This window comes from Camelus ferus, chromosome 32, assembly GCF_009834535.1.
Source record: "Camelus ferus isolate YT-003-E chromosome 32, BCGSAC_Cfer_1.0, whole genome shotgun sequence".
Taxonomy (NCBI): domain Eukaryota; kingdom Metazoa; phylum Chordata; class Mammalia; order Artiodactyla; family Camelidae; genus Camelus; species Camelus ferus.
This window is the reverse complement of record NC_045727.1, coordinates 2,974,599-3,000,245: the sequence shown is the minus strand read 5'-3', so window position 1 is coordinate 3,000,245 and position 25,647 is coordinate 2,974,599. Positions and strand designations below refer to the sequence as shown.

General features: G+C 49.1%; 1 protein-coding gene across 1 annotated transcript in view; it reads right to left on the bottom strand.

Moving 5' to 3' along the window:
- CAMKK2 (calcium/calmodulin dependent protein kinase kinase 2) overlaps positions 1 to 24,290 on the bottom strand; it is a 47,278-nt gene extending 22,988 nt beyond the window's left edge. Inside the window, 6 exon segments of the mRNA XM_032472225.1 lie at positions 1,245 to 1,378; positions 3,492 to 3,543; positions 4,259 to 4,312; positions 5,062 to 5,109; positions 8,866 to 9,389; positions 23,761 to 24,290. Of these exon segments, the coding sequence (XP_032328116.1) occupies positions 1,245 to 1,378; positions 3,492 to 3,543; positions 4,259 to 4,312; positions 5,062 to 5,109; positions 8,866 to 9,324 (747 nt within the window). The 5' untranslated portion in view covers positions 9,325 to 9,389; positions 23,761 to 24,290.
- Positions 24,291 to 25,647: the final 1,357 nt, after the last annotated feature.

Below are 25,647 nucleotides of genomic sequence, written 5' to 3'. Positions count from 1 at the left end.
TACCTAGAGTTCTGTACCCAGTGGGCCCCAGGCAAGGTGTGCCTAATGACTCTCACATGTACCAAAGGCAAGGATGTGCTCCCTCCAGTAAAGGCCTCCAGTCCTCTGCATATGCCATTCCTTCCCCTGCAGTCCCCTTCCCTGTCTTCTCCATCCAGGGAACAACAAAGGCCATCCCCTGAAAGCCTTCAGGCTGAGCTGGCTGCTCCCACTCTTTACTCTCATAGCACCTTGAAGGTACAGCCAATAAAGTACTTTATCACACACTGTTTACAAGTCCTTGTCCTCTGGACCAGAGGTACTCCAGATGTGGTCTGGGGACTTCTGGGGGTCCCCAAGATGCTTTCAGGGAGTCCATGAGAGCGAAACTATTTTCATTCTAAAACTCTAAAATCAAAACTATATTTGCCTTCTTCACTCTCATTCTCTACCGGTATACAAGGACTTTCCAGAAACCACATGACACGTGATGTCACAACAGGATGAATACAGAAGCAGATAAGAGAATCCAACTGTCTTCTATGAAGCCAGACATTAACAACAACAGCACCATTTGCAAAAATGTAAAACTACATCACTCTTCTCACTACATTTGTTTCAGAAAATAGTTATTTCTCTTTAAAAAATTATCACTTATGTTAATGTGTAGGATTATTGTTGTTTTTAAATGAATTAAAAAATAATTTTTAAACTTCTCAGTCTTAAATTTGAATGTGATAAACAGTAATAAATATAAACCCCACAAGCAAAAGTTTTTTGGAGTCTTCAATAATTTTGAAGAGCATAAAAGGGCCCTGAGGCCAAAAAGGGTGAGAATTGCTGCTCTGGAGCAGGGTTGGCGAACACCAGCATGCAGGTGCTCCATCTGTTCTGTAAGTAGAGTTAATCCAAACACAGCCAGGTCCATTGGTTTCCCTGCGAGTGGCTGCTTTTGTGCTACAGCTACACATGCATAGGAGAAAGAGAACCAGCTCCAAAAACACAGAAATGGGTGAAAGGCAAGCCTCGGTATCCTTCTGAGTCCTCAATTCCTTCATCTCTACAATGGGAGTTAATAAACAGTCCTAGGGAGGGGTGAGGATTACACGAAATAACAGGGTGAAGGAGCCTGAGAAATAACTACCTCTCAGTTTAATGTGACACGGCTCTCGCTGGAAACCAGTGGGGTGGCATTTCGGTAACAACAGGGACAGGACTGGACCGTCACCATTCCTCCCTCCCTCCTCCATGTCCCGCCACCTCACCTCCACCAGCTTCACCACATTGGGGTGGTCCAGTTTCTTGAGGATGGCAATTTCCTGGTACACCTGCTCAATGGGGCCCCTGGGCTGGATGCAGCCCCCGGGGGCCGGCCGGGTGCCTCGGGGTGGGGGGCGACCTGGAGGAGACATGAACCATCCCAGGGTCAGAACAAAGAGACTTTCCTCTGCAGAGGGGGGCTGTAGGCAGGACAAACAAGGGGGAAGGGTCTCAGCGGGGCTGGAGTGGCTAATGCCACCAGCAGCTTTAAACAGATTTCTCTTCATCTGCCTTCTCTGCCGCTGAAAATTAGTGAGGCTGAAGACCCAGCCCCCTCGCCCAGCCTTCTGTTAACCCCCTCCTTCCTGTCCCATGCCCCAGGTCCCAGTGAGAATCAAGAGTTCACTGAAGTACAAGGAAAAGAAGTCTGGGTTCTAGCTTGGCTATCTCAACAATCCGCTCTGTGGGGCCCAGTTTTCCTACTCCATGAGGCAGGCAAAAACATTATTCCTCATCTCTTTAACTCACGGAAATAGCAGAGATATAAAATGAAGTCAGGGATGGGAAAAGAAGTAAGAGTCGATGAGAGGGAAAAAAAAAAAACACCAAGGACTGGCTTGGCCCTCCAGTGACTGATAGTCAAAAGGCCACAGTGATGGAAAGGACCATAGTCAAAACACCTATATTACGTACTATATGTAAGTAAGGGTCTACGTGTGACGAACAGAACCGAGTGTAGATGTGTCAGCCTTGGAAAAGTAAAAGCAGAGGTGCACATGTCAGAAGTGGGGTGTGAACAGAGGGACAAGTTCAAAGGAAAGACACGTGTTACGTTTGCTGGAAAAAGGAAGAAAGTGACAAGGACAGTAACAACAAAGTTGCTGAACATCATGGTAGCATCTCATTGCCTCACCGGGGGATGGGAGGTAAGGAGTGGTTTAATTTGTCCTCAGAGGAAGTCAGAAGTAAATGTGAAAAATTAATAAATCAAGAAATAAGGGAGGAGGGTACAGTTCAAATGGTAGAGTGCATGCTTAGCGTGCAGGAGGTCCTGGGTTCAATCCCTGGTATCGCCTCTAAAAATACATAAATAAGTAAATCTAATCCCCTCCGCCCTCGAAAAGAAAGAACAGCACAAGGATGTTATCTGACTCAGAGGTCAGATAAGCAGGATAAACCAGGAGTGCCGGTGATGGAATGGGGTTTCTATTTCTTATCTGCTTTCTCTTTTTGGCGCAAGCTGACATTTCGCTCAGCACTGCTGGCAGGGAGCTTACGTTGGAGCAGTCTTTGACATGCTCACCTACACCTGGTCACAAGCAGTAATTACCAGCTCCTAAAAGAGCTAAAAGTAGGGGCTGACTGTAGGGAGAGGGAGGAGTGCAGAAAGAACCTGTTGGGCTCCATTATAAGCCCTTCTGTTCTCTTGAATTTCTGTAGATGTAATTGAAATGCCTTATGGTATTTAAGTTTTTTTAATTCATCATTTAAAAATGTATAATCCAATGTTTTGGGGTTTTTTTACATTCTTTAGGTTATGCAACCATCTCCACTAAGTGCAGAACATTTTCAAGCCCCCCCCCAAAAAAACCCCATACCTAATAGTGCCCCCCAGACTCCCTCTTACCCTCCTCAGCCCAGGGCAATCACTAATCTGCTTTCTGTCTCTATGGATTCAACTGCTCTGGACATTTCATATAAGTGGAATCATACAATACGTGGTTGTGGTCTTTTGTGTCTAGATTCTTTCATTTGGCATAATGTCTTCAAGATCATCTGTGTGGTAGCACGTGTCAGAATTTCATTTCTTTTTTTTTTTGCTGAATAATATTCCACTGGCTAAACAGACCATCTTTTGTTTATTCATTCATCCATTAACAGGCATTTGGGGTTGTTTCTACATTTTGGATATTATGAACAGTGCTGCTATGAGCCTTGTACAAGCTTGCGTGAAGATGGGTTTTCAATTCTCTCAGGAATAGGCTGCTGGGTCACATGATAACAGCATGTCTAGCTTTTTCAGGAAATGTCAGACTGTTTTCCTCTAATGGATTTTTGGACTTGATACCTATATCACTTTAATAAATATTTTTAGAAGAAAATGAATTTAAAAACCTCAGCAGGAGGCCCAGCACTATCTTTGGGGACTCCACCCAGGGCGCTCTCTGCAGGGGACACCATTCAGTGGGATCTTCTCTGTCCTGCCCCAGCACCAGCATCTAAGAACAAAGGCCGTGGCCCAACAAACTCACGTGGAAAGCCCGCCTGTCGGAGCAACTTCTTTTTGGACAACACCTTCATTGCCTGTGGGAGAAAAGCCCCCGAGTCCTGGTTAAAATGGAGAGGAGGGTGGAGGGAGAGTTCTTTCACTCCTAGGCTTGCCCAGTCTCTCAACGCCCCAGCAGCCTCCGAACAATGTCATGAGCATCTTGTCATTAGAATGGGTCAAGCAGCTATGGGTTATGTGGAGGCCAGACTCCCGGGGTCCTCCCTCCGGCCCTGAGGGTACTTCCAAGGTTTCAGGTCAGCTCTCCCTGCTGGGAGACCACAAGCCTTGGGATTCACTACCACTGAATCAAGACATGAGTGAGCTGGAGGAGTGATGGGTGAGGGAGATTTAACACGTGGGGACAGGTTCAGCAGTTACATCACTTGCCCAAGGACATGCAACTGGCACATGGGAGAGCCAAGATTTGAACCCACCTTGGACTGATTCAAAAGCCTCAGCTACAAGGGTAATTTGTTTCACTACCACCTGGTTCTCGGTGCTGTGGAGGATGTAGAAATGGCAGCCCAGAGTAAGGATATGAGAGGTTTGCTGAATTTATTGACTCAATCCTCCTGAGCCAATCCCTTCAACTCCCCACTTCCCCACTTCCCCGCTAACGCACAAAATAAACATGACATAAGAATAAAGTGAGACAACAGCTAAGAAAACCTTCCCGGAAGCCAAGGGCTGGAAAGAAGGCATTTTTTTTTGGACAAGGATTGGGACGGGAGGGGGGATCTGGATACTCACGTAGTAGGTATTGTCATTTTCATTGTAGGCCAACTTGACCACGCCATAGGAGCCCTGGATAAAGGGAGATGCCCGTGACACACTATCCAGAAGTTATGATCTGCAAAACGAGGATCCTAATACAGAGGGTGCTAACTGGTAGCCTGTTGGCAAAATCTACCCTGTATTTTGTTGCATCTGCAGTTTTTAGAAAGTCTGAATTAGTGGCCAACATTTAAAGACAGAAAGTTCGGATATAAAAATCCAGATTCTCAGCCTCTTTTGAAAAAACTAGAAGATCTGGCCATATGGTGCTGAAATCATTTCCATATGTTAACGGTTTGCCACAGTCCACGCTACTCTCTACTCTCATACCTAGCCTGCTTCATTCCTGGAACCCTCATTTCCACATGTTAACAGTTGACCACAGTCCTCACCACTCCCTACTGTCTTATACCTAGCACACTTTGCTCATTTATATTATTCGCTTGCTCTCTATTGGCATTTGAGTTTTTGACTCCTGCAATGATACTGCCCATTGGCTGATATAAAAGCAAAAATAGATGTGAGAGTACTTTAAAGGGAAGAAAAACAACATTAATGCTGGTGATGTGGGATTTCCCTGGAAGCTTTGTGAGCTTTTGCAGAAACTCAGTATGATACAAAAACAAAACAGATGGACCATTAATGACAAACAATCCCCACCCCCCTGCCTCACCTCCAAGGACTCCTCTCCCACTGCCAGCTCTCGCAGGGTTCCCTCCCCTGTACCTGTGACATCCTTGGTAGGTATGGAACACCGCCCTGGCTCCTGGGGTACTTACCTTTCCAATTTCATCCTTCAGAGTGTACTGATTTAGCTGTACACAGTCCTGGAAAGTAAGTAGAAATACATAGAATATGAATTTTAAGTTTGCAGCTAGGTACATTTTTCACAAACTAAACAGGACCCAAATCAAGAAAGAGAACACTCTCAGCTCCCCAGACGCATCTCCCCATCACTGGCCCATCTCCAGGGCAACTGTTATACTAAGGTTTACCAGCAGTTCGCGCACATTGTAAAAACATAATCATACAGTATATACTCTTTTAATACCCCTTTTTAAAGGTTGTTCCCACTTTTTAAAAGTTAATTTTAAATTGAACAATAATCCATTACTATGTTATCCTATAAAAAATGTAGAGTGATACAAGAGGAGAAAATGTGAGTGACCTTAGGGCAGACAAAGCTTTCTTAATAGTTTCTCAAACGTTCTTTTTTGTGCAAACAGTACAAAATATAGAAAGAAACAAATGACAAATGGATTTCAATCAAAATTAAAACTTTGGCTCCTTGAAACACTATTAAGAAAACAGAAGGTAAGCCACAGACTGAGAGAAACCATTTGCAACACTTAAATTGGACAAAGGACTGGTATCCAGATTATACAAAGACTCCTACAGCTTATTAATAAAAAGACAATCTCATTAAAAAATGGGCAAAAGATTTAAAAAGATATTTTTCCAAAAAAGATACACAAACGATCAATAAGCACATGAAAAATGCTCAACATCGTTACTCACCAGGGAAATGCAAATTAACACCACACCCATCAGACTGACTGGAATCAAACAGACTGAGCAAACCAAGTGTGGTCAGAACATAGGGCAAATGAAACCTTCACACATTGCTGGTGGGAATTTACAAGTGGGGCAGCCTCTTTGGAAAACAGTTTGGCAGTTTCTTAACAAGTCCCTCTTCTATGACGCAGCCATTCTACACCCAGGAGTTTACTCAAGAGAAATGAGAACTTGGAAGGACTTGTATGTGAATGTTCATAACAGCTTCATTCATAATAGTGAGAAACGGGAAACAATACAAATGTCCATCAACAGGTAAATGAATAAACAAACCATGGTATACCAGTAGAGTGGAACACTATTTAGCAATAAAAAGGAATGAACTGCTGCCACAATGTGGATAAATCTCAAAATCATGCTGCTGTGAAAGAAGCTAAACTAAAAAGAGTACATACTGAATGGTTTCACTCATTAAATTCTAGAACTTGCAAGCTAATCTAGAACGGTAAAAAGCAGGTTAGCCACGGCCCAGGAAAGGGGAGGTGAGGGAGGGGTGCGTCGTTGGGGGTGTCGGAAATGCCTGCCATCTTGATTGGGGTGACGGTATTACAGACGTATGCATACCTCAAAACTGATCGTGCTGCTCACTTGAAATATGTGGCTTATTTTACTTCAATTATAGCTCAATACACTTAGTGGGGAAATGTTAACTGACATAAGAAGTAAAACTGGGAAAAGAAACATGACAGAAAGCAAAGCTTCAAGCATTACAGAGTAGCCCAACATTTCCCTTGAACGCCCCCCACCCCAATTCTATCCCTCTCCCTGAACCTTGACGTCAGTTTGGTGTATAAATTTCCAGGCCTTTTTTCTATGTAAATGCACCTGCAGAAAAGAAAATGCAGAGTACTGTTTTGGGATGGGGCTGGGGGAGGCATAAATGGTGTCTCACTAAATCATTTATTTCTCAACTTCCTTCGCCAGACATAGTTCCACATCAGACCTGTGTCTCTGACCTGCTGTATAGCACTCCCCGGCCCCCAGAGCTTGCCCCTCACTGGTGGACTTTTTAGTTTGTTTTGTGTTTCTCTCCAGTATTGTTTTCATTCCCCTGAGTCCTGGAGGGATGTGACAGGCAGAGGTAGGACCCTGCAGAGCTATCCGAAGGGGCCTCGCTGTCTCCTAATCCAACCCCCGCACACTGCTGGACTCAGCTTCCAAGAGTCCACTCTGACCATGTCAGCCCCAGCTCCCTGCTGCTTCCAGGGTCAAGTCCTGACTTCGTGGCCTGGCCTTCAAACCCTCTAAAGCTCTGAACTTGATAGAGTCACCTAGTTGCCCACCAAATACCAATGTCTCCTTTCTTCCTTATAGCAGGAATTCTGGGTGGCAACATTCCAGGATGGAAAACTTCATTTCCCAGCCTCTCTTACAGCTAGGGTGGCACGTGACTGTATTCTGGCTAGTGGGAGGCAGGCAGAAGTTGTTAGGTAGAGCTTCCAGGAAAGAGGACTGACTCAGGAGGCAGAAATCTTTTGTCCTTCCCTGCTCCTTCTTCTTGCCTGGAAGGATGATGGAGCTGTGAATGCTAGAGCCACAGCAGCCATCTTGAGATCATGAGGTTTTAAGGCCAAAAGTAATAACAGAATCACCACACCAATCCCAAAACCCTAGTTCTAGATATGTTTTACATGATAAATAAACTCTTTTGTGTTAAAGCCACTGTTGTTGGGGGATCTCAGTTTCTCTAAGCTGACTCAGTTCTAACTGATACAAACCCAAACTCTCCCTCCAGCCCTGTTGCCACAGTGCCCCCCTTTTTGGGCCCCACACTCCAATTAACTGAATCCCTGACCTATCTCGAATCCCATGGAAAGGGATATGTTAGTCTACATAGCTGGTACTTAACTGGATTATGGTAATCAAAATTTTAAAACTAAAATATTACAGGAATGAGACTACCTCTGTCACCTAGGTGGCCTATGGCTAGTTAATAAACTAGGAAATGAAACAACAATAAAAATGGGCTCCTGCCTTCTACCTTGGGGCCTCCTCCACTCATGCCCTGCAGTGAACTCATCTCCAATTGTGAAAATTCTACCTAGCCCTCAAAATACAGTTAAATACCAGCCCCTTTAGAAAGCCATTCCTGATTTCCAGGCTCTTCCCAATTAAATTCCTTCCTTCCTTCAACAAATATTTTTGATCTGCTCTGCCCCAGGCACCATGCTGGGTGCTGGGGACACTGGCAGACAGGGCTGTTCCTATAGAGCCAACATCCTCACTGAGGGGAGACAGGCAAAAAACAACACACACACAGATAATCAAATGGCGACAAGGACTGTTAAGAGGAGTCAACAGGACAACAGGACAGAGAGGGTGGAAGGGTTTCCAAGCAGAGGGAACAGCAAGGGTAAAGGCTTAATGGAGGGAATGAGCTTGGACATTTGAGAAATACAAAGGAGGAAGTATGCTCGGACCTCTGTGAGTTGGCAGCACAAAGGTAGGAGATGGGGCGGGAGGCGGGGCAGGGGCCTGTGAACCCTGCTGGGGATCTGAGTTCCAACTACCCCCCAGAAGTTCATGGTAAGGATCAGGTGAGACATGCACAGACAGCACAGTGCCTGGAAAGGCAAACACTCAGCAGCTGGGCTCTGCTGTTAGGCGCTGACCCACCATCTCCATTTCAGAGCCCCCAGCATAACTTCCAAGCGTCAGCACCCGCAGCTCTTTGCTAGAGGCTCCCTCTGGCCCCGAGATGCTCTGTCCACACTCAGGGAGGGTCACTCCCTGCCAGCAGCCCTCACCAGGGAGTACCAGCAGTCGGTGCAGAAGGTCCAGCTCCCAGGCCCTGGGGTGTAATAACTCAGGCTCCTGGCCTACGCTCCCTCCCAGGGTTCCTCGTGGTAGTAATCGTCTCCACCAGGCACCGTTTGTTGACTTCTTTCAGGGTTTCCTGGGGTCACCTCCCAAATCAAGTGGTTGCACTAGAATCCTTCTCGGGAGCCCAACCCACTGCAGAGATGCTGCGCGCACAGGCAGGGCACCAAGGACCGCCGCGGACGCACCTGCATCCCGGTGATGGAGACGTGGTGCGACTCCACCGTGGGCCGCCGGGGCAGCCGTGGCGAGGACTGTGGGGAGCCCACGGGCGAGTGGGGCAGGCCCGGGTAGACGCAGCGCCCATTCGCATCCAGCTGGGACCGCTCCTGTAGAGACAGCTTGCGACTGGAGAGGTGAGGCCGGGGCTGGGACCCGGAGACGTCGAGGGGGACCTCTCCGCCGTCGGCCTCCAGAGGTGGGTCCCGGGCCAGGCCGGGGTCCACAGCGCAGGTCGGCTCACACTCCGTGACCACGATGAAGGACTCCATGCCCAGGCGGATGCTCAGGGAAGAAAGGCCCCGCAGGGCCTCACAGGGCTTCTGGCCTTCGCTGCTGCTGCTGCTGCTGCTGCCGCCTCCGCCCCCCAGCTCATCCTGGGGGGCGGCCCGGTCGTTGCTGAGCTGGCTAGAGACGCATGATGACATCGTGCATGTGCCGAGCTCCTGCGACACGGACACGCGGGGACACTCCCATCCGGCAGCGGCGCCACCTGCGGGGAGAGGAAGGGTCAGCTGCTCCCACCCTGTGGGGCGGGGCCAGGGAACGGGGTCCTCCTGCTGGCCCAGGCCCGTGCCTCACTCCTGCTTTGGGTGGACATCCTATAAAACTCTTGCAAAACACGACGTGAGCGGATCTCTTTGAGTCTATATAGAAGAGCTTACTCCACATTTCCTCATTGTAAAAGCCCCTTCTCACACACAAGAATCCCAAACTTAATTTCTGTAGAAACCAAATATCAGAAAACTTCAAACCAAACACCTACCCACCACAGAGGTGGCAGCTACTTTCAGGCCAAGTCAATAATCGATAAGTAAAGATCTGGGCCAAATATTGTCTGGTCCCCTCCCCCACCCCCCCAACCCCCGGAAGTTAGGTGAGATCTCTTGATTTTAAAATTATCAACTGTATCAAATATTTTTAAATGCCAGTCAGGCCAAATGAAACGCTTCTGTATGGCGACCACTGAGCTGCATCATTTATAACAGCAATGATGCAGAAAGCACTTTACAGTTTACAAAGTATCTTCCACATGTCAGGAAAATTTCACAAGCACCATAGGTGGCTGCTTGGCCATTATGCCCCCATTTTGTAAGTGGGGAAACTGAGGCTCAAGAGAGGGAGAGGGATTTGTCCAAGTCTCCTACTGCAAAGACCACCCTCACAGGAGTCCAGTCCCCTGGCCTGGCCTCAGGCCAATGATTCTCAACTGAGGAGTGGGGTTCAGGAATCACATCAGAGAGTGTGTGAGCCAGAGCAGTCTGTGTTGTCTGAGGAGCCAGGCTGGATATATCCGTTACCTAATGCTACCCTAGTTCAGCCCCCAGCTGCTGCCTGTTAGACATAAGGCAAACATGAGGTTAAAAAGTGAACATCAGATAGCTTGGTGGTTCCTCAAAAAAATTAAACAGAATCACCATATAATCAAGCAATGCCATTCTTAGGAACATGCCCAAACAGCACTATTCATGACAGCCAAAAGGGGAGACTACCTACGTGTCCCTTAACAGATGAATGAAAAAGCAAAACGTGGTCTGTCCCCGCAATGGACTGTGACTCAGCCATAGAAAGGAACGAAGAACCAAACACACGACAAATCTCAAAAACATGATGCTAAGTGAAAGAAGCCAGACACAAAAGGTCACATATGTATGATTCTATTTATACAAATTTTTCAGGCAAATCCATCAGACAGAAAGTAGATTAGTGGTTGCCTAGGACTGGGGAGGTGTTGGCGGAAACACGGAGTGGCTGCCGACGAGTGTGGGGGCCTCCTTTTGGGGTGGTGGAAATGTTCTGGAACTAGATAAAAGCAGTGGTTGCACAACACTGGGACTGTACTAAATGCCACTGAATTGTGCACTTTAAAATGGTTAAACTTTATGTTCTGTGAATTTGGGGGGAAAAAAAAGATTGACACACTCCCTTAGACTGTCAATTCCTTCTTTCCCTGGGACAGAATATTAACCTTTGGTTCGTGTGTTTGACAAATTCTACTGGACAAATGTCACAGGTACCACTGGAATTTAGGGAGTACATCCACAGATGCAGACGATGGCAGCTCCGTGCTCATCACCCATGTTACCAAGGTGCCAGGAAAACAGTGAGTGCTGAGCAGAGAGATTTTATGAATGAATAAAATGATATCTGTTTATGACACTGGGTGGCAGTGGGAGGATACAGAGGAAAGTACAGATGGGACCAGAAAGCCAGTGCTTCCTAGAGGACCTGGTTGAGGGACAGACAAATGCTACCTCTTGGGACAGTCCTGCAAGATGTATTTATGGAACTGCTTCTACGCAGGCAATCTGGACAGTGACGTGGGCAGGTGGGGAGCAGGGAAAGACCAATGGGAAAGGCATTAAGGAAATAACAACAGTGTCCCAACACAGACATGGCACAACTCATGAACGCAGAGCTCATTATAAAGGAATGACAAAGTCACTCAGTCATGTGACAAGATGCTCAGCATCAGCTATGGTAAGAGAGGTACAAATTCAACTACAATGACATGGTTGGTGGGTCCTCAACAAGTTAAATGTAAAATTACCATTTTACCCAGCAGTTCCCCTTCTATGCATATACCCAAAAGAATGGAAAGCAGGGACTCAAACACACACTTTCTTATACATCCATGTTCACAGCAGCATTATTCACTATAGGCAAAAGATGGAAACAACCCAAGTGTCCATCAGTGGAAGAATGGATAAACAGAATGGGGTCTATCCACATAGCAGAACACTATTCAACCACAAAAAGGAATAAAGTTCTGACACATACTACAACATGAATGAGCCTTCAAAACATGCTAAGTGAAACAAGCCAGATATTAAAGGGTAAATATTATATGACCTCACTTATACCAGGTACCTAGAATAGACAAATTCAGAGACAGAAAGTTTAGAATAGAGGTTACTGGGGACTAGGGGAGAGGGGAATGGGGAATCATTGCTTAAGGGTACAGAGTTCCTGTTTGGGGTGATGAAAAAGTTCTGGAAATGGATGGTGGTGGTGGTTACACAACATTCTGAGTATAATTAACGCCACTGAATTGCACACCTAAAAATCGTTTAAATGGTGAATTTTATGTTATATATTGTTTACCAAAATTAAGAAAATAATAATAAAGCTACAATGAAATACCTTTTTTCCAACTATCAGATTGGCAAAGACAAAAAGTATAATACTAGCATTTTTTTTAATAAGTTGGATTTAACAGCATTATTTTGATGAGGCTACGGGGAATATGAATTAGTACCATCCTTATGAAGGGAAATTCACCAATATCTAACCAAATTCCAAAAGCACATACCTTTGAGTTAGCTATTCTGCACATGAGTGAGTATTCATCCTACAGACAATCTCAGCCATAAAAAATGATACATGTACAAGATTATTTTGGTAGTGTGGTTTGAAATGACTATTCATGGGGGACCAAGTAAATACAATGAGGTACATGTAGCCCAGGAGAAAATCATGCATTTATTTCAAAAGAGGTGACTCTGTACCTCCTAATATGAATTAGCTCCAAGGCATGCCGTTACTTGGAAAAAACCAAAGCATTAGTGTACTGCTGTCGGCCAAGGGGGAAAGGGCCACACACGCGGACATAATCGAATACGCATAGCATATTTCTGGAAGGATACGCAAGAAAATGGTAATAGTGGCCTCAAGAGAAAACAACTGGTTTGCAGAAGTAGGGGGACAGGGTGGCAGGGATTTAATTTTCACTGTATTTACTTTTACTTTTGAAAAAGAAAGTGTGCAAATAGTAACTATTCAGAAACGAGTTTTTGAAAGAAAGTAACTGTACCTACAACAGGAGTTAGGAAAAGGCCTGAGAGCCATCTATGGGGCATGAGGAGGCAGGGGAGCAGGTGGCCCTCCCTCCTAATCCTCTATCCCATCCTTGCTGCATCTGAGAAAGAAATCATTAAATGTGTCCCTGTCTTGGCTTCCCCATCAGCGAAAGAATACAACCTAACTTCAATGTTCCCTGTGGTCCCAGCTGCTATTATTTTACATATACTTTTTATGATCCTTATTTCCCAGAAGCAGAGAAGCAGGGCCCCTGAAGTTCAACTACGGACCAGTGAGTTAGCTGCTCTCAGCCTCAGTTTTCTCATCTATAAAATGGGTACACACCTGAGAGCCATGAGGCTTAACTGAGCTAAGAACTCAACATTCATGTCTGGTGCATGGTTAAGTGCTCAAAAAGTTCTTCTTTCAACAAATACCTACAGAATGTCTACTACCTGCCAGGCTGTGTTCCAGAATGTGTTCCTCTTCCTGTGAGTGTTCTGCAGCCCTGGTGGCGTGGGCCTACATCCCCCAGGGCAGGGAGAAGTTTCACTGGCCTCCCTCCCGGAGCCACCTCTGACAGGCCTGCAGAGTTCCTGAAAAGAAAACTAGTCTGGCAGCACCAGAGAAAGTTAATGGAGAATTTTTTTTCTTGCCAACAGAAAAACAATTGCTTATCGATCTCCACTCTAGGCCAAGGACACCAAGCCATTCGCCCCCAGCAAAGCTGCTTTAATCAGTCTCCTTGACAAGCTGGCGTCTGGCCCGAGCCTTGAGGCCTGAGGAGAGGAAAAAAATGTGCCAGCTGGGAGGAGGTGGGGGCCTCTGAACTGGCGGGGTGGCTGTGTCCAGGTCTCAGAAAAGAGCCCCATGGCACCCAGTCCTCAGTGCCTCGAGGTCACCTGGAGACCACTCACTGGCCTGCAGCGAGGCCTGGCAGACAAGGGCTTGGCCATTCAGCCTGACGAAGCATCTTCCACCACTGACCCACAGAATCCAAGCCAGTGTTCTGACCGGTTTTGAGGCCACAGATCCCATGAGGTCACAGGCCTTTTGAGGATCTGATGAGAGCTATCAACACTCCCGGAAGAAAACAAAATCATACAAAAGACAACGGTTTGTATTACAACAGCGAACACTGACTGAGTACTTACTTACCAAGCATGGCTAACTGCTCTGCCCGGGTCATCATTTAATCCTCACAGGTCCTCTGAGAGGGAGGGACAGCTCAGCATTCGATTTGGGGGTACCTGCGTTTGACAAAATGCCAAGAGCCCTCTCCCCGAACCTCCTGCCCCAATCCTGGGTCCTTCTCCACCCCTAAAGGCCTCCCCACCCCCTTGGCTGGCCGCCCCGAGCTCCCCTCCCCTCTCACAGGCAGCACAACAGAGGACCAGACCCTTCCTGGAGCAGATGGACTAGGCTCCAGGCCAGGATAAAGGGAAGGTTCCTTCCTCTGCCAGGAAGCCAAAAGCACAGGCCTCTAGGAAACACTTTCCCATTTCCTGGGGACTATTTCCAACCTGCGCCTGCTTACCAAATACAGAGCCACCACAGAAGCCACAGTGTAGCAAGTAGCCAGCGGGTGGGCCAGGGACACATCCTGACCCATGACACATTCTTTGTGGGGTCCCATGAGGTCTGGGACACCACAGACAACAAAAGGGCCCAAAACAGCTGTGAGGATCCTGCCAAGGCCAGGGACGATGTCCTCCCTGGGATAACAGGCTTGGACTGTCACATCCTCTCTCACTTGGGGAAACTGAGGCCCAGGGAGGGCCTAAAAGAAATTCACTCACCTGCTTGTTCTTTCAATAAGTAATTACTGGGGACCTTCTATGTGTCAGATAAACACAACAGATTTTTTTTTAACAAGTAAGTGCACAAGTGACTCTATAAGCACAAACTGGGGGAGAAAACCAGGATGAGGTAAAGAGATAAAGAGGACAGAGGGCGCCGGGGGAGACCTGATTGGCAGTGGGGGCGGGGGGGTGGTCAAGGAAGCCCTCCCTTGGAGAAATTATGTTTAGGCTGAGACCTACAGGGAGGGTAGGTGCTACGGGGGCAGGACCTTGTTCCAGGAGGAGGAAACAGCTTCTGAGAAGGCCCCGTGCCAGGAAAGAGGTGGGAGAGGGGAGGAAACAGAAAGACTCTGGGACTGGAGCCCCATGAGCGTGGCTGAGGTCGGGGGCGGTGGGAGCCGAGGGGCCAGAGCACAAGAGCTTTGCAGGAAGCTGATGGGAGCTGGAGGGGTGGCCCAGGCAAAGCCACAGGGACTCTGTTCAGCCTGCACCCGTTATGGGTGTTGAATCGTGCCCCCTCCAAAAAAAGATACACTGGAGTCGTAACGCGGTATGACTAGTGTCCTTATAAAGAGGGGGAAATTCGGACCCAGAGACAGACCCGCAAACAGGAAGAACACCATGGGAACGTGAAGGCAGACAGGTGCTGCACTACAAGCCAAGGAACGTCCAAGGTTGTCAGCCAACCACCCAAGCCAGGAGAGAGACGTGGGACAGTTTCCTTCCAGGCCCTTGGAAGGAAGCAGCCCTCCCAACGCCTTGCTCTCGGACTTCTGGCCTCCTGAGCTGCGAGACAGCATGTGCCTGCTGTTTAAGCTGCCCGCTCTGTGTACTTCGTCACGGCGGTCCCGGCAACCTGACGTGGCTCCCCACCCAAGCACAGAAGCCGACTGCCGCAGGGGCTGCAGACTCAGAGATGTTCCCCAGCTCTTAGTGGCGGACCTGGGGGGCTCGGCTGCACCTGCCGACGCAGCACCGAGGTCTGACACCAGCTGGAATATTCCAGATTTCGGGCCTTGGCCCAGAGAGCGGTTTTAACAGATTCAGTGACACCAACTTTGACAATTATCTCTCCTTGAACACTCTTTAGTTTGGAGGCACTGAAATTAATTGTCTCCCCAGAGACAAGGGCCCTTCCTCGGTGGGGGGACATGAGGGACAGTGCTAGCACAGACCCCGTCCCCACTCCAGTCGCTAGAGCACAAAGTCCCTCTTGTGTGACATCTGGCCACCGATGTATTTTGCTTGGCCCACACTGTGTTTAAAACTATTTGAATGAGATGCCAACATTTTAGAGCCAGGAGATTTCAGAACAAAATAAAAATTTCCAGAATCTCATGAAGAACTGGACACTCTCATAGCCCTGGGTCTGTCTTCTCTCCTGGTAACAACTCAGTGCAACTTCGGACAGGAGACAGGCTCGCCAGCGCGCCACAGTCCTCACCACTCCCCCGTCTCCCCACCGCCAAGGACAGGCTGAGTGCCGTGTATCACATCCTCCCCCTTTTCCACGTCTCATGACCTATCACACCCCTACAGGCCCTGCTTTGAGGTGCACTGGATGCTAGTGCTGAAAAGGGCACTCATCACTGGCCACCTGTTCCAACCATTTGATTTCCCCAATGAGAAAATGAAGGCTCAGAAAGGCTTACTAATTTGTCCAAGTTAGGCAGTGGTTCCAAGTAGAGCTAAAATTGGTGATCTGGATTTTCCAGAGAGGGGCTAAAAGTTACAGGTACAACCTTGCAATGTCCACATATTGTGTCCTGAATGAAGCCCAGGCTGGGCCAAACAAAGGGGACTATATAGCCCACTCCCCTGGCTTCCTGAGACTCCAACCTGTGTGAGAAGAGAGAGTGTGACAGCCCTGTGTCCTACAGTGCTCAGAAAAGACGTGCAAGGGCACAGAGGCATCAGTTTCTCTTAACTTGTCAGAGCCATGGCTTTGCCTTTCTTGTTTACTGCTGGACTCCAGAACCTAGAACTTTCTAGAAAATGGTTGGCACTCAATAAATATTAGCTAGAGGTCACTGTTTATTTCACTTATCCCAAGGCCACTCAGAAGGTCAGATGCTTTCTTTGGCTGGCTTATAATCTACGTTCCTTTAGTCTGAGAACAGCAGCCTGATTTATGTCTGGAACCCATCTTTCTGTGTGAAAGGTGACTCCATGGCCTGTACCAACAGCTTCAAAGGTTCCACAATGATTCAAGCCTGGTCAACTGGGAATCAATTGCTCTGGTCAAATGATTGTTTCAAGAGTAAATGTGTGACCCAAGTCAGCCTACTAAATATTATTCTAGGATTCTGTGGAAGTATTGAGAATGTTTCTCTCTGTGGAATGAAGAATAATGATGTACTTCCAGAGTTACCATGTGCTGGGGAGAACACTGCCTCAGAACGAAGCTGACAGAGAGAAGAGACAACATATAGAAAAGAACTAAAGTTGGAGACATTGTGTGGACACTTTGATCCTGCTATGCCTGAAGCCTGTGTACCCTGGGAGTTTTCAACTATATGAGCCAATAAATACCCATTTTTGCTTAAGTTAGTTTGTAGCTGTTTTTCTGTCATTTACAACCAAGGGTCCTGATGGACAGATAACACAGAACTGATTAACAGAAAAGTTTCTCCACTAAGCTCCCTACCAGATCGTAAGTTCCATACACCTTAAGGCTCCCAACCAGGCCAAACTAACAGACAGCTACAACTCTCCTGACAGCCTTTACCTTGACAGTCAAGCAGAAACCAGAACTTCCAAGGTCCTTCTTAACTTCTTTCTTTCTTTTTTAATTTTAAAGGAAAAAAAAAATCAAGGATGGGGAAGGAAAAGGCTTATTAACAGGACAGAATGAAGGGAAGAAACTAGTACTTTTAACACGAGAATCACATCACTACAGCAGCAGCCACAGTAGTTGTAGATGCAGCAATAGTGATGACTAGTCTTCTTGAGTGCTGGGCGAGTGCCAGGCACCATTCTAAGCACCCTGCATGTATCATCTCATTTAATCATCACAACAACCTTATGAGTTGGGTACTACTATCATGCTTATTTCACCAATGAGGAGACGGAGGCACAGAAAGTCTGAGTGACTTGCCTGCAATCACACAGTGATTTGGGAGGGCACAGGTGTGTAATCAAAGGCTCCAGAGAAGGGGAACATCGTGACCAAGGGCACAGCCCTTCTCCTTAGCTGTGTGATGCTGGGGATAACAATACCTACCTCACCAACCACACAGGCCCCTGCACACAGTAAATGCTCCCTACATGGAAGCTGCGGCCAAGAAAGCACTTCAGTGGCTATCAAGTTCAAACCCTTTGACTGGCTTTAATTTACATTAAAATAAAATTTTTAGTTCTAATCACACTATGCTAACTTAACTCTTTTCATCTTCCCTTCTAACTCTTGTCCATATGCATCCCTTTTTACAAAATTAAAAGCAGAGTGTGCATACAATGTCGCACCCTTGCTCACTTGTGTCATAAGAATGTTGCACACACTCTCACAGGCCTTTCACAGTCAAGGCACTAGTGCTCCAAACGGAGTGGCTGAGACCCAGGAAGGTGAGAGGACCTCTCTCAGGCAGCCCAGCAGGTTCGAGGCTAGGCCAGGGCATGACCCCGACCCCTGCAGAGTCCCCGGCAGCCCTGGACGCTGGTGGAGCAAGAAGCCCCACTGCCTTTAGAGTTCCTAGGCAGCGAGCATTAGGTCAGTGACGAAGTATCACAGAGAGAGCGCCCCGATCACGTGCCAGGTACCTGAAGCCAGGTGTGTGCCGGGGGCTCCTGCCTTGAAGAGCAAGGAAGTGTGAATGAACGGGTGAGTGTGGGTGTGGAAGTTGGGGGTATTTAGAGAAGGGAGGTAGGAACCATCTTCCTTCCTCTTCTCCCACTGAATCCCTCCCAGTCTTTCACTGAACCTAAGGAAGAGGCTGGGAAACAACTGAAATTTCAATTTGTAATGAAAAGAAAAGACTTCAACTCCAACATTCTGCAGCTTGGCAGATCAGAGGAGGAGGGGGCCGTCTTGGAATCCACAGGCATCCAAGCCTTGCCCACCCACGGCCCTTCTCCCTCCCTCTTCCCTGCTGTTTGGAGGTGATGCTAAACCTAGCTGGCTCCCTCCCCAGCCTCCAGCACAAAGCAGCCCCAGCCAGGGGCAAAGAGGGGCTGGGAGCCGGCTCTGGGGGCCCAAAGCTGTCCCCCACCCCTGGACTCTGGGGGCAGGAGGACTGTCTAGGAACGACAGAGCCCTTAACAGCAGAATCCCAAGGCACCTTTAAAAACGCATAGGCGAGGCGTCCTTTCCTCTGCACCCTGCCCCCCACTCAAACCACTGGTTCCCCATTTAAACTTCTCCAAGCACAGGCACCGCCCACCACATCCCTTCCCCACCCCCTCCCACCCACTTCCGACCTCAGGCCCAGACAGGAGGGCAGAGGGGCAAGACCTTGGCCTCCCCTCCGTTCCTCGGGGATCATCCATCTTTTTTCTCCAGGTTGGAATTAGCATTTTTATCTCTGCAACTGCCATTTTCTCAACTATTTACAGAAGCCTAGGGGATAAAAAGGGACTACATAAAAATAGCTGCTCAGCCGCTTTCGGGATGGGGTGAGGACAGGGGCACAACAGACTCTTCTGATTTCCTTTCTCTCCTTTTCAAGAGGGAAAAATGCTAGATTGTTTATCTTTTGCCCAACAGTTCACAGACTGCTCACCTGGGAGCTCCTCGGGGACAAGGACCAAGTCCCAATGTTCTTCGGTTTCCAGGGCAGGGCTTATCACCAGCCCGCTCCCTCAAAAAAGTGTGGGTTCAGTCAAAGATCATCAGGGTTCCAGAGCTAGCACCCTGCTCTGCCCTGTTTCCATCACTTCCTGGGCCTCCTTCCAGCCCTCCAAAATCATGAGCCAGTCAAATTAAAAAAAAAAAAAAAAAAAAAAAAAACTTTGGCTTTTCTCTAATCCTAAAATGTTTCATAATTGACGGGAAAAATTCAGCGGCAACACTACAACCATGACTGAAACTGGAAACACTGGCAGCTTAAATAATTCCTTCCCCATTTTGGTCACTAGCATCCCCCTCACAGGGAATGCCAGAGCCAGAGGTCTTCCCTATGAAGTCCGAAGTCTGATAGCGCTCACCTCCTTCGAAATATGCCCCCTTTTTTTGGTTTGTTTTTTGGGGGGGAAGGGATCTAACCAGGGAAGAAAGAAAAAATGATCATTCAAAATCTTATTTTTCAGAGAGCAAAGCCATTCGGAAACTATTCACACACCATCACCTCCTGGAGAAGGCAGATTCCACTCCATGGGAAAATGGGCATCATTGGGCAGCAGCAGGAGGACGAGGAAGACACAAGAGCACAGGATCAGAAGGTATGCCAGTAAAGTACACAGATCTCAGGGGACTTGAGCCTTGGTTTTCTCATCTGTAAAATGGAACTGTCGAGGCGGCCTACCTGGAGGGTAGCCCTGGAGTCAATGCTCTATAAAAGTGCCCAGCACACAACATGGCTCACAGGCGACACTCTGAAAAGACCACATTCTCCCCTCCTCTCTGCCCTCCACCTTCCCCAGCTGTCAAACGGGAGGGGTTGAGGGGCTGGAATTTTCTGGGCTCTCTCCCAGCTCAGTTTCCACACTGTTCTGTTCCACATCCTTGGTGGGCATTCCTGGATGGCTGGCAGAAGACTGAGCTGACTCCAGCCTGGCCACAGGGTTACAGCATCACCTTTCTGATAAGGCTCCTTTACTTTGTGGATTGACTAACCTGGGAAAAGTCTCACAAAATACATACCAATAAAATCACACAGGGACCTACATTTAACAAATCACAACTGAAAAGAATGAAACTGAATGAAAGCCAGATGCTCCCTGAAAACCACACTTGTGATACCCACCAGTTGACCCCAGAGGTGACGCACTTAGAGGGAGCTAGGATTCTCCTGGAGGAGCAGGTGTGGGTGAATTTAACAGAGTCCCTGAAAAGTCTTGACCAGTCCAGGAAGCTGGTCCCCAACAGATTCCAGAGAACCTTCCTTCCATGATCCTCTCCCTGCAAATCAAGTGACAAAATAATGTCTTATGCCCAGAGGCTTACTAATTGGGGGCTGTGAAGGCAATGAACAAAGTGGCCTTAAGAGGGGTGTGAGTATAGCTCAGTGGTAGAACACATGCTTAGCATGCATGAGGTCCTGGGTTCAATCCCCAGTACCTCCATCAAAAAAAAAAAAAAAAGAGGCAGCAGCAGCTCTTATGGTGGAAACAACCCAAATGTCCCTCAGTGGATGAATGGGTAAACAAAATGTTGTGTATCCATACATGTAAATATTATTCAGTCATAGAAAGGAAGCACTGATATATTTTACAATATGGGTAAACCTTGAAAACATTATGCTCAATGGAAGCCATACACAAAAGGTCACATATTACTAACAGGGCAGTAAAGTTGTAGCAAGCACAGCCTGAAAGAAGAAAAGTCAGTTCCAAGAGGGAAACGCAATTTCCTCAGCTTCCAGGAAAGACGGCACCGAAGCGAAGGTGAAGGCCACTGCAGCTCCATGGAGCCAGGCCTGCCTAAACCCCACATCTGGGTTCTCTAACCGAGTCCAAAGGGGAGGAGCTACTGGGAAAGCAAAACATCTGTGAAAAATAGCAAAACAAGGCCTCTGACCCAAAGGAAAATCTGAAATAGCATTTGCCCGAAATCCCTGGGATCAGGAAAGGAAACGGGAACCACATGCTTCCCACAGCCACCAGAAGGTCATAAGTGATCCTGAACAAGTTACTTAGCTTCTCCAAGCCCTTCCATAAAATGGGTTGATGACGGAGTAAGGCTGATTCCGTGGCCCATGTTAAAATCTGAGCCAAAATGCCTTGAAAACAGGCTTGGCCTGCCCCACAGGCCCAACCCCTTCGCCTGAAAGAGCTGCCTCCCCCACCCACCAGTCTTCGACGCAGCTTGAGGTTCTCAAGGAGGGAACTCTGGGTTACTCCAGAAAGCTCCCTCTGCTCGGTCATCCTGTCCTATCCCCCTCCCTCCTACTCCAGTCCAGTCTCCACTTTTCAGCCTATCCTTCAAGGTTCAGCACAAATGATACCTCCTTCAGGAAGCCCCCCAGATTCACACCAGCCAGGAGGGATTTCTCCAGAACCCCCACTGCCCTCTGCTTCCTCATTCCCACAGAACTTATTCCTCCTGGTATTTCTCAACAGGAGCGCTCCTGGCATTTAGGACAGGGCAATTCTTCACACTTGCTGTGGATCTGGCCTGCTTGCAGAATATTTGGCATCCCCAGCTCCTGTCTACCAAAAGCTAGGAGTGCTTAGTATCATTCTGACAACCAAAAGTCACCCCCACAGCTCCCCCAACACTCACCAGGAAGACAGGACACCCCTGGTGAGAGCTACTGCATAGTTATTACTGAACATATTTGTCTACCAGCCCACGAACAACCTGGAAACAAAGGCAAGCCCAAGTCGACCGTGGCTCCTTAGCCTAATTTAGCAAACAATTTGGGGCCCCTCAAGAAGCCGAGGGCAACCTTGCAAGGGCCTCTGCTCTAAAACAGGTGGTAAAGTGCAAAGGCTTTAGGACCTGACATGCCTGGGTCGGCTATGTGACCCTGAGCAAGTCACTTAACCTCTCTGGTCCTTTCTATAAAATGAGTTAATTCCTATCATTTTTAGCCTCAATTTCCTCATCTCTGCAATAGGAATAAACATCTTCACCTCACAGAATTTTGGTAGGCAGTAAATGGGATAATGCATGCAACATATAGCACAGTATCTGACACACAGTAAGAACTCAATAAATGTTAGTTTTTGTTGCTATTGTTATTGTTATTGTTATTATTAGCCCCATCAAATGATGACTATTATTTTTTATTACAAAAACACGTTGTGTGCTCTCACTACAAATGGCTGCTTTCTAGTAAGAAAGGTTTAGGATCAGCAATCTGGAAGGAAGCTCCAGGACTCACTATGGAGTTCCATTTGCATAGTATGCACAGTTTATTCTTAAATTGTATGTTTTTGTGAGGTGGTTTGGCAGGAGGAGGGGCTAACTCCCCAAAGTCCTCCCCTGTTGCTGCCCCTGCCTCCCACTGGGAACATGGGAGTCTACTGGGAAAGAAAGCTGTCTTCTCTCTCCCCACTGGGGGCAGAGCAAGGGGAGGGGGAGTGGTAAATGACAGCACAGCCCTAAGGCACAAGAAGTTTCTATCTCTAGGATTGTGGCGACTTCCAGACTGAGGAAGGTAAAAGTTGCCTCTAAGGGGGCAGACACTGCACGTCCCAGCCCAGGCCAGCGAGCCCCTCTTAACGATGGCACTGACATTCCCCGCCCCCCCAAGCACTACCCCTCTGCCCCAACCCTCTGGGAGAGATAGGAGGGGCTGAGGTGCAACCTCTTCAGCGCCAAGTGAGAGCAGCAGGGCGGCTGGCAGAGCTGTGAAAACACCCTGCTTCCCAAACTGGGCAGCGCAGGAGGTGGGGGAAGCCAGGAAAAGCTCAAGGCTGGAACGGGTGGCACCTCAGGCACCAAGACCCAATGCTGAGCGGGGCCGGGCCCAGCATCCCCGCGTCCCCAGGAGTCAGGCTGAGGTTGCCGGTGAAGGCACCTCTCTGCGTTCACAGTATGCTGCGGCCCCGAGGTGAATTTAGGTCAAAAGGACCAAGCTTGTGAGGTTTCGGCTGAGAGAAGGGGGCGGGGGCAGAGGGCTGACTGAGGAGAGGCGAAGGGCCCGTGGCCCCACAACTGCTGGTCTAGGGTCCTGCCGCCTGGTGTCCACCCCACCAGGGCCCGGGTTTGCCCCCAAGGCAAGCGGGGAGCGGGGCTGGGGTACTCAAAGTCCGTCGGCCCTCTCCTCGCCTGCGCGCTCTAGTTTTCCCCACCTGTCAAGCGCGAGGGGGTGGGCCTAGGCCGCCTCCAAGATCCTTGACTGCCCCGGCCCGCGGTGACATCGGTTCCAAACTCCGGGACCGCCCCTGCCACCCCGGGCCGGGCGCGGCCCAGCCGAGGCGGCCACCCCGAGGCCCCGGGCGCTCCGAGGACGCCGGGGAAGGGGCGCCGGGGGCCGCGTCCTCCACGTGGCGGGGTGTGGGGCGGCGCACGTGGGGTCCCCTCGGTGACAAGAACCTGGGGCCAGCCCCAGGGCTTTGTCTGCACCCCCAGCAGTGGTCCCGCGCCCTGAGAGGGTGAAGGCGCCGGGGCTGCGGCGGCTGGGTCTCCCGCCCGCGGCCCGGCTCCGGTCTGCTCACCTGGGCTCCGCGCCGCCGCCGCCGCCGCCGCCGCCGCCGCCGCCTCCCGCGCTCTGTGCCCCCGGCTCGGCTCCGCTCCGCTCGGCGCGGCCGCGCGCTCCTCTCCGCGGCCCCGGCAGGCGAGCCGGGGGCGGAGGCGGGAGGAGCCGCCCGGTCCTGTCTCGGGCGCGACGCCGCCGCGGGCTGCGCGCAGATTGGCTGCGGCCGCTGGAAACCCGGCCACTGAGCCTCCCGCGCCCGCTGCGCGCCCCCGAAGGCGCGGCCCCGCGCCTGGGAGAGGGCGGAGGTGGGAGCCGGAGGAGACGAAAGTAGCGGCGAGGCGGAGGGAAAGGCGAAGAAAGGGGAGGAGGCGGAGGGGAGGGCAGGGAGGCCGGGCCGGGAGAGGGTTCGGAAGAGGCTGCGGACCCGCGAGGAGGGGAGAGACCTGCGGGGGCGCAGGAGCGCGGGAGGGCGCGCTGCAACTTTGCCCCCGCCCGCGCGCACCTGCCCCTGCTCTCCCCCTGACGGCCGCGGCAGCCTCGGGCAGGCCGGCCGCGCTGGCCGCTCTCGCTTTGTTTAGTCAAACGCGAGGACTGCAGGGCGGCGGCTGAGCTGCAGAAAGTTCGTCAGGCCTGCGAGTCACCCGAGGCCCCGCCTCGAGGCTCTGCCCCTGCACCAGGCGCTGGGCGGTGGATGCGGCCTGGTTGTCGGGTCACCCACGACCCGTTGGGAGAACGCCCTTCCGCACCCGCCTCCCCGTTGACCCCTGTTCACTGCCCGCCGCCCTAAAGACTGGGAGATTATGTACCTTTCCCACCACTCCACTTGGAGGTACCAAACTACAGGAAACCCGGTGAAGTTCCGGCTTTCCCGAAGACTACTTAGATGCTTTTTGTGATATACATCATATTCTTCCCAAACCTATCCTTTGGCGCCCAACCTTGCTGGACCCTGAAAAGTGTATTTAGTCTCCCAACTGGGTAACATCACTTCGGGAGAAGTGAGAGAGGACCTCACAAGAGCTGCCTGACGCCACTGTCCTGGGTGGTTGCAAAACTCAGTTCTGAGTCAAGGGCCAAGTGAAAGTTTCAAAGTCTCCTTAAGTTTAGTTCCTCTGGTATTTCTAAGCTGCAGGAGTGCTCACAACCATTTCAGAGCGTTCTGCTAAGGTAACTGCCCCTTCTGATGTTTTTCAACATGCAAGCATTTGTTGGGAATAGTAAAAACCCAGAAACAAGCATCTTAATTGTTTATGAGGGGAATGGATCAATGAAACGTCATAGTAACTTGCTGGAATATTATGCAGTAGTTCAAGTAAATGAATTACGTCTGTTTGTACAGACATGGGGAGATCCCCAAACAAAATGCTGAGTTAAAGAGCAAGTTGCAGAATACAATCTAAATTGTTCACAGACACGTGCTTAGGTACAAGTGTTTTAAAAGTCAAAGGGGATGAGTGCAAATGACAGTCTGCCACAAAGAGAAGGAAAAGGGCAGAGAACAGAGACGGGGAGCAAAAGGAATGTTGAAAAATGTTTTGCCTTTTACTTATAGATGGATTTGAAGCAAATGGCAAAAATGTTAACAACAGTGAATTCTGAACGGCAGATGCATAGTTCTGTATTTTTCAATATTTTCCCGTTTTCTCCAAAAAGACATGTATTGGGGCTGAGGAGGAGCATTTTGAACATTTCTGACTCTATGACAGGGGTCAGCAAAGTTCTTATGTAAAGGGCCAGATAGTAAATATTTTAGGCTTTGCAGGCCGGATGATCTCTGTTGCAACTAAACTCTGCCATTATAGCAGCCATAGACAAAAGTAAATGAACCGACATGGCTGTGTTCCAATAAAACTTTATTTATGGACGCTGAAAGTTGAATTTCATATAATTCTCACGTCACAAAATA